This window comes from Lynx rufus, unplaced genomic scaffold, assembly GCF_022079265.1.
Source record: "Lynx rufus isolate CCGP_SWC_20201006 ecotype Redwood Valley unplaced genomic scaffold, mLynRuf1.p SCAF_1, whole genome shotgun sequence".
Taxonomy (NCBI): Eukaryota; Metazoa; Chordata; class Mammalia; order Carnivora; family Felidae; genus Lynx; species Lynx rufus.
Window position 1 is genome coordinate 67,952,250 of NW_025814823.1, and position 15,203 is coordinate 67,967,452.

The window sequence follows — 15,203 nt, forward strand, 5'->3', positions numbered from 1 at the left end:
ATTATAAAACAATATGCAAACACTGTCAATTATATGAATTTTCTTAAAATAAAGCGTTAAAACCTTTATTTTTTGGAAATGGATGCTTGGAATACAGGAAAACATCCAGGAAAACATCTTTTCAAATTTAATATTCAGATTTACTAACCCAATTAAGCATTTACACTTCACCCTTAATGTTAAAAATAGACATATCTAATGTATGCACATAAATCCAAACCTTTAAGTTATAATATGCACATCACCTACCTGTTTGCTTATAAATGGCTAATTCTTGTACAGTTTCCAAAAACTGCCAAAATTTTTCATTACTTTCTTCTGCCATAAATTCACTATTAAAATAAAAGTAATCAGTTAATAGATGGGAATGAGAAATGAAATGAGAAACTATACCTTAGAACCAAATTATAACTTATGGTTAAAAACCTCCAAAAATTAAAGTGACTTTCATTTTAATGAAGAGAACAAATGGATGATTCTTACACAGATATCATTCTCAACAGACAAGCATATATTCATGACTGGAAAAGACTGCACAAGAAATCACTTTTGGCTTTTCCTCACTAGCTATAAGTAAAAAATGGATTTATTTTGTTTCTCCATGTGAAATACCACTGAGAAGTATAATTTTTTGTTTTTATTTTAATTCCAACACATAGTTATATTACTTTCAGGTGTACCATATAGTGATTCAACAATTCTATACATTACTCAGTGCCATCATGGGAAGTGAGTGTACTGTTAATCCCCATCACCTACTTCACCCATCCCCCCCAGCCACCTCCCCTCTGGTAACTAGGAGTTTGTTCTTTATAGTTAAGAGTCAGTTTCTTGGTTTTCCTTTTTGTTCCTCCTATGTTCGTTTGTTTTCTTCAATTCCACATGAGTGAAATCACAGGGTATTTGTCTTTCTGTGACTGACTTCACTTAGCATAATACTCTCCAGCTCCATCCATGTTACTGCAAATTACTGAGAAGTATAATTTAACCATGATGGAGTATTATATAAAAGTAACACACACACACACACACACACACACACACACACACACACAACCTGGTGTTCTATAAAAATTGGTTCTATAACCACTTTTTTAAAATATTGTCTAGGGGCACGTGGGTGGCTCAGTAGGTTAAGTGTCTGACTTTGCCTCAGGTCATGATCTCACAGTTTGTGGGTTTGAGCCCTGCATCGGGCACTCTGTGGTCAGTGCAGAGCCAGTTTTGGATCCTTTGTCCCCCTCTCTCTTTGCCCCTCCACAGCTCGCACTCTGTCTCTCTCAAATAAATAAACTAAGAAAAATGAAAAAAAAAAGTATTATCTAGGGATGCCTGGGTGGCTCAGTCAGATAAGCATCTGACTCTTAATTTCAGCTCAGATCATTATCTCCTGGTTCATGAGATCGAGTCTTGAGCTGGGCTCTATGCTGGCAGCATGGAACCTGCTTGGGATTCGCTCTCCCCCTCTCTCTCTGCCTCTCCCTCTGCTCACACTCTCTCAAACTTTAAAAAATAGTATTATTATTTTTATTTTGTTACTTATTTATGTAGACAATCTTTTTATTATTTAGAAGAGAAAATACCATAATGAAAAAACGAATAGGAAGTTAGTGTATCGAATTAGGTCTTTGGCCTTGAATCCCAGACACTTCGATTTTTCCACAGAATGAAAGTCATAAAAAATGACCAAAGCCATTTAAAACCTCTGGAAATAATGAATTAAGTGAGAAGATATTCCGTTCCGTATAGAACAAAGCACAGGACACCCAAAGCAAGTAGATTCAACCGTTTAAACTAGAGAGGAACCAGGCACCAAACAGACAGTACAGATTTGTTATCACCCATCTTATCTTTCTCGCGAGTCTTGGTAAACTTTGATGCTTAATATGAATGGAAAGTACAAGGACATTCAAGACACATGCAAAGTAATTCTTGTGAGTTTGGTTACTAAAGAGAAAAACTGATTAATTCATCCACATAAACATGACAAGCACTAGAATTCAAAGCAATTGGTAAGTGGTTCTTGCTAGCAACGGTGTCCAACTCAATGGCATTAAAAAAAAAAAAAAGGAGAAGCTAAAAGCAGAGGAAATAATGGGATAAACAGAACGTGTGACCTGAAAAGGACAGGAATGGTACAAAATGTTAAGCAAAGCAGGGAGCACCACTTAATACCTAACTGATCTGCCTAGACATCTACAGACCTGTTCAGAGGCTGTGCAGCCACAGACATCAGTTTTATCAGGGGAAAGAATCAGCCAAAGAGAAAGTAATATGGTAGGTCCACAAACTTCTCGATGCCAGAATTTACACATCGAAGTATAAGCCTTCAAAGACCTTGAGAAAGTCTTCGAATACACTTATTCCCTCAACATACCACTGCTCTCAGCACTTATGGAACTCTTCTAGAATTTACTTTCAGAGGCAATTTGCCAGGAACTCATCATTAATTTTAGAGAGAGAAATAACCTTGAGAGATCATCTAAATCAGCTCCTCGCCTTAAGTTTAAAAAAAGTAAAAAAAAAAAAAAAAAAAAAAAAAGAGAAAGAAAAAACTGGCATTTTCAATTTGTTCACTTGTTTTATACATCTAGCTCCAAATAACTGTTTCCCAAAAAATTCTACCAGAGAAAAAAAGTGATTTCTACAGAATATGTTTATATGTACAAAAGAGCTTGACAGCAGTTATAAGTAAAATTCCAAAAATATTTTTGGCAAGAGCACCACCAGTGGAATAAATGCAGTTTAGATGTGGAAGTTACAGGTTATAAAAATTTACCCTCATCAGCCTGTAATCATCCCTAGCAAATAATACTAAATTATAAATTAGGTAGGGGACATACTCAGTCATCTTTGCTTCCTACACAGTACCCATCACAGGGCCATGCTCAAAATAGGCACTCAAATTTCTAGGCTGAACTAAAGGATTCTGTGTAGAGAGAGGCAGGAGAGGCAGAGGCAGGAGAGGCAGAGGCAGAGGGAGAGGCAGAGGCAGAGGATGGGGAGGGGGAGGGAGAAATTCCCATGAATGCTTTAAATATATACATAAAAAAAAGGGGGCATCCCAAACAGAGAGCTAACAGTTCTCTTAAGTTTCTATCTCCCAAGCTCCTTCAATCTACCCAATGCTCTCAATTCTTCCTATTCTACACTTATTCCCCTCAACCTCTTTGATTTTCCTACAATTTTTATTAAAAGAAACACTAAAAACCAGATGTGAGTAGAATAATGGAGTCTAGAAAACACAAAAGAAGTGCAATGGTTAAAGAAACTATAGGCTGCCAGCCTGCTACACTGTCACAAAGGAGAGATCTGGTTCGAAAGTATAAAGTCAAGACCACTAGATAAAAATTATAGTGGGAAAGAGTTTAGTTTATCGAACAAAGGACTTGCTTACAATTTATATTTGTTCACAACAGAACAGGTAAGTGCATGAAGTAACACTAAGCGTCCTAGCTGGATTACCCCGGCAGGACACCAGTTTTCCATAGGTCAGGTACACAGCTAGAGTATAGAGGGAATTCTGATGGTGGTTTGAAGTAGACACTACCTAATATAAGTTCCTTCCACTGCGTCGACATTATTGGGCACCTGATCCTGATGTACTGAGCCCTGGGAAAACAAGTATGAATAGGAAATACTCGTTGCTTCTGCTGAGCTAATACTTATTACTAATACTTGTTGAGCACCTACTTTTGTGCACGGTGCCTTGGCAAAATATAGATTTTTATCCCCTGCAGCTCACATTTTACAGCAGAGATTAGCATACATACCTTTCAATAAGGATTATTACAGAAGTATGGACCAGATGTTAGGAGAACATACTAGAAAGACATCAGTTTTATCAGGTGAAAGAATCAGCCAAAGAGAAAGTAATATGGTAGGTCCACAAATAGGGCATCAACGAAGAAAGGACCATAGTAGAGTGTTATATTACCATATCAAATTACCACATAGTGGCTTAAAACGAAAGAAATTTATTCTCACAGTTCTGGAGAAGAAAAGTCTAAATTCTTGGTGTCAGGGTTAACACAACAGGTCCCACAGGTCAGGATCTAGACCCGTCTTTTGGGGGGCCACCATTCATGCCACTAAAGTCCACCCTGGGCTCCCCAGAATCCACATCTGTCCCGCATACAAAATGCATACGTCCTATCCCAACATCCCCCACTGTAATCTCAACCCATTGGGCATCATCTCTAAACCAAAAGCCCATGTAAATACCACCAGAAGTCTCAAATCTCATCATGTAAATCATTTAGACGAGGTAGGAGTGAGACGCTGGGTATGCTCCATCCTGAGGCAAAATTCTTCTCCGTATGTGGACCCGTGAACTAGAAACCAAGCTGCTTCCAAAATGCAGTATCGAGATACGCATTCCAAATTCCAAAGACAGATATTCCAATTCCAAAAGGTAGAAATTACAAAGAATGAAGGAGTTGCCAGTCCCAAACAAGTTCAAAATACAGCAGGACAAACTGTGTTAGGTTTCAAGTCGTGAGCAGAACCCTCAGTGGCGTGCTGCTCCACTCTCTGCTGCGTGCCACGGCTCTGCCCTCAGGGTCATTACTCCCTTCTCTTGAGGGAAAAATGTTTGCGTGTTTGCAGCCAAGCAGTTTATCAGCCAATTTCCTGCCTATGGAATTTGGAAAGTCTGACAGCCTTCTCTCATTTCATCCCGTCTCTGTCTCTTTTGGCAACATTTTTGCTGATACAACATAATCAAAATCCTTTGGGTCTTTTGTAGATCTCACCAGCATCATGCCAGAAAAACCTTCCTCAGATCCATCCTGGACAAATCTACCCCTCCATTCCTGGCTTCTACTGAGACGGTAGAATGGACCCATGAGTCACAAGCCTACCCTATACAGAAAAAGACTGACCAGCCACAAAGTTGGTCTTCTTTCTGAAGCATGCATCCCCAACACTGGGTTTCCTCATTTTAACAGTCTTTGCCATCTGGGTAGCAGGAGAAACTCCCAAATTATCAAGTGCGGCTTCCTTTTTTCTGAACAGCTCCTTCTTCAGTTTCTCTCCGTCCTCTTGCATTTTACTATAAACAAGGCAAAACCAGGGGATACCTTTAATGCTTTGCTTGGCAATCTCCTTAGTTAGCTATTCAAGTTCACTGATTGCAAGTACTGTTTTCCACACAACTGTAGAATCCAATTCAGCCCCTTTTCTGCCCCTATAAAACAAGGATCATCTTTCTTTGTTTCCAATAACAGGTCACTCATTTCCTTCTGTACTCTTACCAAAAGAGCCTTTAATGTTCTTATTTCTACCAACATTCTACTCACGAAGACATAAGTATTCTCTATGACAGAAGCTTTATTAATGACCATGCTCCCTGCTTTCCTCTAAGTCCTTAGCAGAATCACCTTTAATGTCCCTATTTCTGCCAACAGTCTCCTCAAGGCATGTAGGCTTTTGTTTTTTAACCACATTTCTCAAAATCCCTCTAGCTTTTGCTGGACTTACCAGCTACTTCTACATTTTTAGCTATTTCTTACAGCAGCACTCCACTTTATCAAGTCTGTATTGGTTTCCTAGGGCAGCTGTAACAAATTACCAAAAACCTGGCAACCTAAAGGAACAGAAACTTATGGTCTCACAGTTCTGGAGCCCAGAAGTCCAAAATCAAGGTACCGGTGTGGCCTCTTCAAGCTTCTGAGGGCTACAAGTGTTCCTTGGCTTGTGGTTACATCAATCCAATCTCTGCCTCTGTTCACATAGCCTTCTCCTCTTCTGTCTCTTATAAGGACATTGGATTTAGCAGCCATCCAGATAGTCCACAATGATCTGGTCTCAAGACCCTTACTAATTACATCTGCGAAGATCCTTTATCCAAGTAAGGTAACATTCACAGGTTCCAGGAGTTAGGATGTAAACTTTTTAGGAACTGCAATTCTCCCGCTACAAGTGATGCAGTTGGTACATAGATGGGGGTCAGATTATGAAGAACCTGAAGTAGCATCCTACAAAAGTTCCAGCTCTAAGAGACTCAAGGCAAATACAAATCAGGACAATGTAACTACAAATCCAAGATTGGAAGAAGTTAGACTGCAGATCTGGAACAGAGAATGGGATCAGATGGATGCAAACTGGGAGAAACAGGGGAAGAAACAGAGGAAGAGGACACACATTAGGCTCGAATATTTTATTCAATACAACTATTTTATTACATCTGATATCATAAAATACAATGGATTACAAGATAATATGAACAATTATGTACCAACAAATCAGACCACCTAAAAGAAATAGATAAACTCCTGGAAACAATAAGCTATCAAGACTGACTCACAAATAGAAAATCTGAACCAATTACTACCACAGAGATTGAGTAATAAAAAACAAAACAAACAAACAAACTCCCCAAAAAGGAGCACCTGGATGGCTCAGTAGGTTAAGCATTCCAATGCTTCAGGAGTTTAAGCCCCATCTCAGGCTCTGCACTCATAGCTCGGAGCTTGCTTGGGATTCTCCCTCTCTCTGACCCTCACCTGCTCATGCTCTTTCTCTTACAAAGTAAACAAACAAACAAAAAATCAAAACAAAACAAAAAACTCCCCCAAAAACAAAAGTCTAGGACCGGATGGATTCACTGGTGAATTCTGCCAAACATTCACAGATTTAATACCTATTTTTCTGAAACTCTTTTAAAATCTTGAAGAGGAGGAAATGCTTCCAAACTCCTTTTACAAAGGAGTTGTACAAAGGAGCATTGCCTTGATACCAAGGAACAAGAACACACACACACACACACACACACACACACACACACACACACACACAGAAATTACAGGCCAATGTCCCTGATGACCACAGATGCAAAAATCAACAAACTATTAGCAAACAATACATTAAAAGAATCACACACCATGAACAAATGGGATTTACTCCAGAGATGCAAGGATGGTTCGACATCTACTAATTAGTCAACATGGTATACTATATCAACACAGTGAAAAATAAAAATCATATGATCACTCAATACAGAAAAATCATTAGACAAAAGTCAACGTCCATTTATAATAAAAACTCTCCACAGACAGGGTACAGACGGAATAAATCTTAACATAAGAAGGGCCACATATGACAAGCCCACAGTTAACATCATACTCAGCAGTGAAAAGCTGAGAATTTTCCTCTACAATCAGGAACAAGGATGCTCATGCTCATCCCTTTTATTCAATACAATACTTGAAATTCTAGCCAGAGGAATGAGGAGAGAAAAATAAAAGATATCCAAATCAGAAAGGAAGGAGTAAAACTGTCACTGTTTGAAGAAGACAGGCATCATATTATATATAAAAAACCCTAAAACTTCACCAAAAAAACTATTAGGCCAAATTAAATGATAGGATACAAAATCAGTATACAAAAATCTATTGCATTTCTGATACCAAACTCAGAGAAAATTAAAAACAATCCCATTTACAAGTACATCGAAAGGAATAAAATACCTAGGAATAAATTTAACCAAGGAGGTAAAAACCTGAACACTAGAAGTCACTGATAAAAGAAGTTAAAGACATAAATAAATGGAAAGACATTCCATGTTCACAGACGAAAAGAATAAAGTATTCATACTACCCAAACAATCTGTAGATTCAGTGCAATCCCCATCAAAATTCCAATGCCATTTTCCACAGAAATAGAACAAACAACCCACAGTGTTATCCACACCGGATAAAACTAGTCCAATGAGAATATCCTGAAAAGGATTTACAGAAATTGACACCTAACTTCTGTCAAAATGCTAAACACTTGCTGGAAATCTCCACTGAGCAATTGCAGTAGCTTTTCCTAAGCCTGTTGATTAAACAAATTTTAGGCTAGCACACAAAAGCCTAGTGAACCCATTCATGACTATTATAATTGACTCTACAAATTGTCTTTAAATTCTGGTCTTCCCTTAGATGCTGAATCCACCTAGGTAGCATTTAACTCTATATTCATTAATGGGGTGAACTTGATCCTTCTTTAGGAAAAGGACCAGAGGTGAATGGGAAACTCTGTTCACTCCAGATTCAGTCAATTTGGCAAACTAGCTTGCACACATCCTACATGCATCACCCAAAAAAGACTGATAAAATTCTTAAAATTCTTATTTTTAAAATTTTTTAAATGTTTTCATTATTTTTGAGAGAGACAGAGTACGAGTGAGAATGGGCAGAGAGAGAAGGAGACACAGAATCCGAAGCAGGATCCAGACTCTGAGCTGTCAGCACAGAACCCATTGCGGGGCTTGAACTTGTGAACCACAAGATCATGACCTGAAGTCGGAAGCTAACTGACTCAGCCACCTAGGTGCCCCCCAAATTCTTAAAATTCTTGATTTTCATCTCCAACAAATGAAAGACCCTAAACAAAACCAAAAACCTAGTTTTTACTATTTGCAAAGAGCTAGGGCATTGGGGTGAAAAATCTGTTACCAGCTTAAGTGCTCCAGGCACCTTCAGCCGGGTAGCCAATATTCCCAGTGTCCTCCTAATTCCCAACAACAGGATTCCGAGGAGTTCGAGGCTCTTCCCAGTCCCCCCTCTTAATCAACTCAGGGAAACCACTCAACTGCTCATGCTCTTTCTCTTACAAAATAAAGACTGAGAATGCAGCTGTCTTTATTGACACCAGACATACGCTCTTAGTGTTCAATCCCACTGCTAAAAACAGCCCCTGCCCTGGAGTACTAAAATGGTTCTAATGGGGGGCAGGGAGTCTCTCATAAGCCTCAACAGGTTTATAACACAGTTACTGAACCTACTTCCTTTAGTCTAAGGGCTCTGATACACATACCTTTCTCCTTAGTTGCTGTGCTGCTCTTCATTTATTGGGCTGAGAGTTCTTAGAAAAATATACCAGAGTTCCTTTCTCCCAAAAGGAGAAATAATACTAGAATTTGACCATAGTAATAAAAATAGGCAGCCAGGTAAATTAAATGACCCTTTGACACCCTCAATTCGCTCTGAGTCTGATAGCACTATAGCCGAGTCTGAGGACACTGACCATTTGTCCCTGTCGGATCCATCCTCTGTGGGCGACATCTTCAACAGATACTGGCAGCATCCACAGTATACCTCCCATCAAGATTCAAATAGATTCCTCAAAACATCCCCCTAAATTTAATGAATATCCTATAAATAAAGAAGCCTTTCAAGGCATCAAGCTCATAGATTACAAAGCTCAAGGCCCCATTATCCCCTGTACCAGTCCCTTTAATACACCTATTTTACCTATGAGAAAACCCAGTAGCCAAGGATGGTTTGTCTAGGACCTCTGGGCAATAAATGACACTGTTATCCCTCGGCACCCTGTTGTTCTTAACCCATATGCTGACAACCATTCCCACCGGATGCAAATTTTTCACTGTAGTTGATCTATGCAGTGCATTCTTTAGTATTCCAGTTGCTTTCACTTGGGAAGAATGGAAATACACCAGGACAGTAATGCCCCACCCGGAGTTTCAAAGGGTCCTTCTTACTTTTCACAAACCTTAGAAGCTGATTTGAATGGTAGGTTTTCTGCAGTCTCTATCTACTTTGTTACAATACCTAGATGATTTGCTCCTCTGCTTTTTTAATGTTTACTTTTGAGAGACAGAACACGACCAGGAGAAGGGGGGAGAGAGAGAGAGAGGGAGGGAGACAGAATCCGAAGCAGGCTTCAGGCTCTGAGCTATCAGCACGGAGCCCTATGTGGGGTTCGAACCCATTAACCATGAGATTATGACCTGAGCTGAAGTTGGATGCTTAACTGACTGAGCTACCCAGGCGCCCCTCTCTGCTCCTCTTCTTAAACCACTTTACAGGAAGACAGTATCCACCTGTTAAAAACCTTTGCCCTTAAAGGGAAATAAAGACTCTAAAGAAAAATTGCTATTTGCTCAAACTCAGGTTTGATACTTAGGGCATCTGACCTCAGAATATTTGGATCCAGAGAGACTCCACGGCTTTCCAAACTTTCCAAAACCTAAAACTAAGTGCCAAATATGAGTTTTTCTTGAACTGGTTGGCTACTGTCAAAACTGGATTCCAAACTTCTCTCTTCTGGCTCAATCTCTGTATGTTTTACTAAAAAATATAAAACCTCACCCTATTTGGAAAAATCAGAAAGACTTGCTTTGGGGACTTTAAAGAAAAGCCTATTAAACCCACCTGCCCTCAGACATCCTAATTATCAACTTTCCTTTTTCCTCTTTGTATGGGAGATGGGAGAGAATACCCTTGGGATTACTCACCCAAAAACACAGGGTATTACAACCAACAATTTGACCCTGTGGCACAGGGATATCACCTCGCTTCAGAGACATTCCTGCCACTGACAAAATAATCATGGAATCCCTTTCAAGCATCCTTGTATTTTGGCCAGGGGCAAAACTTCAAACATTTATACTGAGAGCTGGTATGCCCTTGGGATAGCTCATGACTTTGGATTATGGAAACAAGGTTTCCTTACCTCCAAGAGGGATAAAATTTAAAATGGCTCTTATGTCCAAAATTTGTTATATACCACACTTTTGCTGGCTACTTTATTAAGGTTCCTGGCCATTCCAGAGTCAACTCCCTGGGGGCCAAAGAAAACCTTCTCATTGATATTTCTGCCCAAAACACCACTCTCAAAGAAACTAATAACCAGACCCCTGTTATGGTCCAAAGAGATGTTCTGCCAAATGATAATTCAGAAAGATAGACGACACCCAACAATTGCCTCAGAAAGGGAAAAATATTGGAAATCTAGTCATTGTTGGTTCAATAAGGAGAGCCCTGGTTTGGACCAAATAAATATCTGGCCCTACTAGAAATTCTAAAGTTCTTATACTTACCGCTATACATGCATTAAACCATCGTGGTCTACTGACAATAATAGCATTCATGAACCAATACTGGTGGGGAAGTGTTAATGAGGTTGCAACAAGTGCCTACGTCACTTGCCCCACCTGTCTAAAACAGAAGCCAGAGAAACCTGTCTGCCCAAACGGATTTCATATAGCTTTCCCACTACATGAATAGAAACATGTTTTAGTAATGGTCTATGTTTTCTCACGGGACTGAAGCTTTCCCTTCTAGACAGGCTGCTGCTGCTTCTTTGTTAGAAAAAATTATCCCTAACTGGGGAACCCTCTCAAACTTCATAGTGATTGGGAACCTATTTTACTGGTCAGGTGCTTTGACAAGTGTGTGCTGTTTGGCCAGTTTTACAACACTGGCATGGTACAGATTGTCCTCAATCGTTGGGGTTACTTGAACATATTAACAATACTGTTAACACTCAACTTATAAAAATTTGTACAGATCCTAAAATACCTTGGCCCAAAGTACTGCCATTGGTTCCTCTAAATCTTGGTTCCACCCCTTTGAACCTCCTAGACTGTCACCATTTGAGATCGTCACAGATGCCCAATCCACTTGGCCCCTGTACCTCCTTTGAGCTACAGTAGATAAAAGAGGAGATATACTTCAAGACTGCAAGGGTCTAACTACTTCCATGAAAAATAACCATGCTTTAGTAGAGTGATCTTTTTCAAAGTGCATTCCCAGAAGACAACAACCTTAAGCATCATATCTTGCAAGCTGGAAACTGGAAAAGGCACCTCCATAAAGACTATTCGGTCTTGCTGAAAAGGCTCTTATCAAGAGCTGCTAATCCCGATGGCACCAAACTCCAAGGAATAGGCTCTTGGATTCACATGAATCCAAGGAGAAATCACCAAACCCTACCAGACCTGCACACCATCTGGTAAGCTGCAACGAAAGTAGAGGACAATTGACAATACAGCTTTTTCAACATACCGGGACCAGGCCTATATACTTTTTCCTCACTGATTGCTTCTACCAGCTCTTTCGTAGAAAGGAAATGCTCTAGGGGCACCTGGGTAGCTCAGTGGGTTAAGCATCCAACTTCACTCAGGTTATGATCTCACCTTCATGAGTTCGAGCCCTGCATTGGGCTCTGTGCTGACAGTTCAGAGCCTGGATCCTGCTTCAGATTCTTTGTCTCCCTCTCTCTCTTGTCTCTCCCCCACTCATGCTCTGTCTCTGTCTCAAAAATAAACACTAAAAAAATAAAAGTTAAAGAAAAGAAATGCTCTTGTGCACATTTCCCAAACCTTTGTGAAAGGGAGAAAACCTCTTCTCTTGATTAGGCCTTTGAGCAACAGCCTCATCATGATCCCAGGACAAATTAAATTTTCACTTGCTTTTTCTGAAGGGCTGGGTTGAAGGTTCAGAATTCATCTTTCATCTGATTCTGAATTCTTATCCAAATTCATAGTTTCTGAATTTGTAACCTTACAGGCTTTATCACTAGGTAAGATTTTCAAATGGTTTCTTTGAGACAACAACACTGTTTTAATACATCTTTGAAGTTTCACTAGTTTTGCAAAAAGTTCATTACTTATTGCCTCATGTTTTTACCTGCACGGAATCTTCTCAAATGCACTTGGTTAATTCTTACAGTATTCACTATTTTGCTTTCATGGCTACGATAGGTAAGGACTGCCAGGAGGCATACATGTCTCCAATGGACCCCATAGGGAGAACTTTTTTCCCCTAAATTGGAATTAAGTGCCAATAAACACTTTCAGCTGGATACTTTCTGACCTAGGGTCCTGGATCGGAATCATCATACAATTTGAAAGTTATGTTCCTCCTTCTGTTTTTCCCTAATTGTTTTTTTGTATTTAGTTGCCTGTCAAACTTATAAAAATGACGTACCCAATTAGGAGAGGATCTCCAATACTTACGGTCTTGAAATGATACAGACTTTAGATGGAAAGTGCCTCAGAGTTCCACCTCCTAACCTTGCCTGTTAGTCAAATGTGGCCTTACGTGGTTTCCAACCGTTATGTACTTTCCCTCCTATGTAGGGACAAGACAATCAGGAAAGATCCTGTCTGGCACTGAGGGACAAAACCACTAAATATGAAAAACCTGACTTTTGGTCAGCAATGCTTTCAAGGAAAGATTTTGATCAAAATGATGAAATGGGAGTATTAGAGAGAAACCTCACTGAAGTGGACTGGGGGTGTGGGAAGCTGTACCACTCAACGTCAATTACAGACTTCTATCAGAACGTTTTCCACAGGAATCATCAATTACAGGCCCCAACAGAGAAAAGAAGGTACATTGCATCTCCTACAAGAAATTGACTAGTCCTGCAACTCAGCCAAAGAGAAACTGTCATCACACTGGGTTCCGGCTTTTCTCCAAAGGACTTTTGTTCCAAACCACCCCTCCATGCATTCTCCTTCTGCATAAAATAATGTTCCTCTCCTTTGTTAGACTTCCCTATGCCATATTTTGCTTGTCCCTATTTGCAATTCTCTATTATTCCCGAATAAATCCATTTTCTGTTGGTAAAATAACTTTTATTTTTAAGGTTAACAGGTACAAACTTTCAGTTGTAAAATAAGTCATGGGAATGTAATGTATAGCATGGTGCCTACAGTGAAGAGTGCTGTATTGCATATTTGAAAGTTGCTAAGAAATGTTAAAAGTTCAACACAAAAAAAAACCTTTTGGATCCATGTCAGGTGATGGATGTTAACTAGACTTATTGCTGTCATTTCGCGATTCAAACACTGAATGTTATGTTGTACACCTGAAATTAATATGGTGTGTTAATTACATCTCAATTAAAAAACTTTCTCTATCTTATATATGCAACGTGGTACCAGTGATGGGGAGTCTCTTTTTAGTTCCATAAGCTGTTTCTTTGAATGGACAAAAGCAACGGGAGTTTAAAGTTCATCCTAACCAATGAAAGGAACTTCCAAATTCTGTTTAACTTCTAGAATACTAAGAGCAAAATTCAATAGCTACAACTCCTTTTTCTGCAAAGTGACATGAACTAATTTCAGTGGAGGAGACTGGGGAAGAAACAACTTGGGGGAAGCTACCTTCTCCACAGGAAGCTCCTCACTGGTGTTATTACGACACTAGGTGCTTCCAATACGTTTCCTAAAAAGAACTGCCCCACATCAATGGAATTGCCTGCATTAAAACCCACACTCCAGCTCCTATTCCTCTTTTTCTTAAATGTGAAAGAGATCCAGACGAATTAAACAGAGGCCCTGAAGTCTGAGAAACCGTAGGTGAGGCAAAGTATGAACTGCGAGGAAAAGGAATTGCAAGTGAGTGCCGCGCAGGGGTAGCCGGGGTAGAGGGGATGCTCCAGCGCCCAGCACGAGGGCGCCCCAGCAGCAGAGAGGTAAAGGGCCGGCAGACGGCGAGATCGGGCCCGAGAGACCCCGCCGATCCTCCCTCCGCGCTGGGCTCGGCAGAGGGGCCGGCCCGCACCCACCTGGCCTCCAGCAGCAGCGGGGTCTCGGGCCACTTCGCGGCCAAGTGGGCCGTCACCGACTTAGACGCCGAGGCCGTCCGGGCGTCGAGCAGGGAGAAGCACAGCGCCGTGGAGCCCAGGAGCAGCCGCACCACGTCCGTGGCCTTTGCCATGGCGCGGAGAGAGAAGCGCGAGCCCCTCGTACCCGGAGCCCACAGCCCGCAGCCGCCACGGCACAGCCGGCTCCTCTGGCCGCGGCCGCCCACTTCCGGTGGGGGGAGCTCCAGTCCGTTACTCGGAGCCGGGGCCTGGCGGGCACGGAGCGCATGCGCGTCCCGCTCCGGGGCTGTCCCGGGAGCCCCCCGGGGCTGGATCCTGGAGCCACGTAGGTGCGGGCGGTGCCGGAACCTGCGGCGGCGTGGCTGATGCTCCGGCGGGTCCGCGATCGGACCCCCTGTTATCGCGCAGGGGCTGTGGGACACCGGGAGGGGAAGCTAGCTCCCGGAGGCCAAGCTGGGATTGCGGCCGACTGAGGCTGGGTGGAGATGCCAAAAACTGGGAGCGAAGGCAGAAACCGGCGTGGCTTTTACCCATGTTTTCGCAGGCGGAAAATAAGGCCCATCCAAGTTCAGTTGTCTACGGGCTTCTACATTTTATAGCATATTAAAGCCACCTGGTAGAGCTTTTCGAAAGCCCGATGCCCAATAGTATTTAACTCTCCCCAGCCCCCAGGTGACTGAATGAGCAATCTTGTTCGGAAACCAGTGACATCACCTGGAGCGCTGGTTAAAACATAGGGTGTTGGGCCTCATCCTAGTGTTTCTAATTCAGTAGATCTGGTGTGGGGGGCAGGGATGCAAGAATTTACATTTCACGTCTATCAAGGCCCCAGGTGATACTGATATTGCTGGCTGGGA

General features: G+C 41.3%; 1 protein-coding gene across 1 annotated transcript in view; it reads right to left on the minus strand.

Annotated features, from left to right (window-relative positions):
* The window catches only part of UGGT2 (UDP-glucose glycoprotein glucosyltransferase 2), a 189,379-nt gene extending 174,920 nt beyond the window's left edge, over window positions 1-14,459 (minus strand). The window contains exons 1-2 of the mRNA XM_047081127.1: window positions 14,308-14,459; window positions 250-332 (exon numbers count right to left, since the gene is read on the minus strand). Coding sequence (XP_046937083.1) covers window positions 250-332; window positions 14,308-14,459 — 235 coding nt within the window. The remainder of the gene's footprint in view (window positions 1-249; window positions 333-14,307) is intronic.
* Window positions 14,460-15,203: the final 744 nt, after the last annotated feature.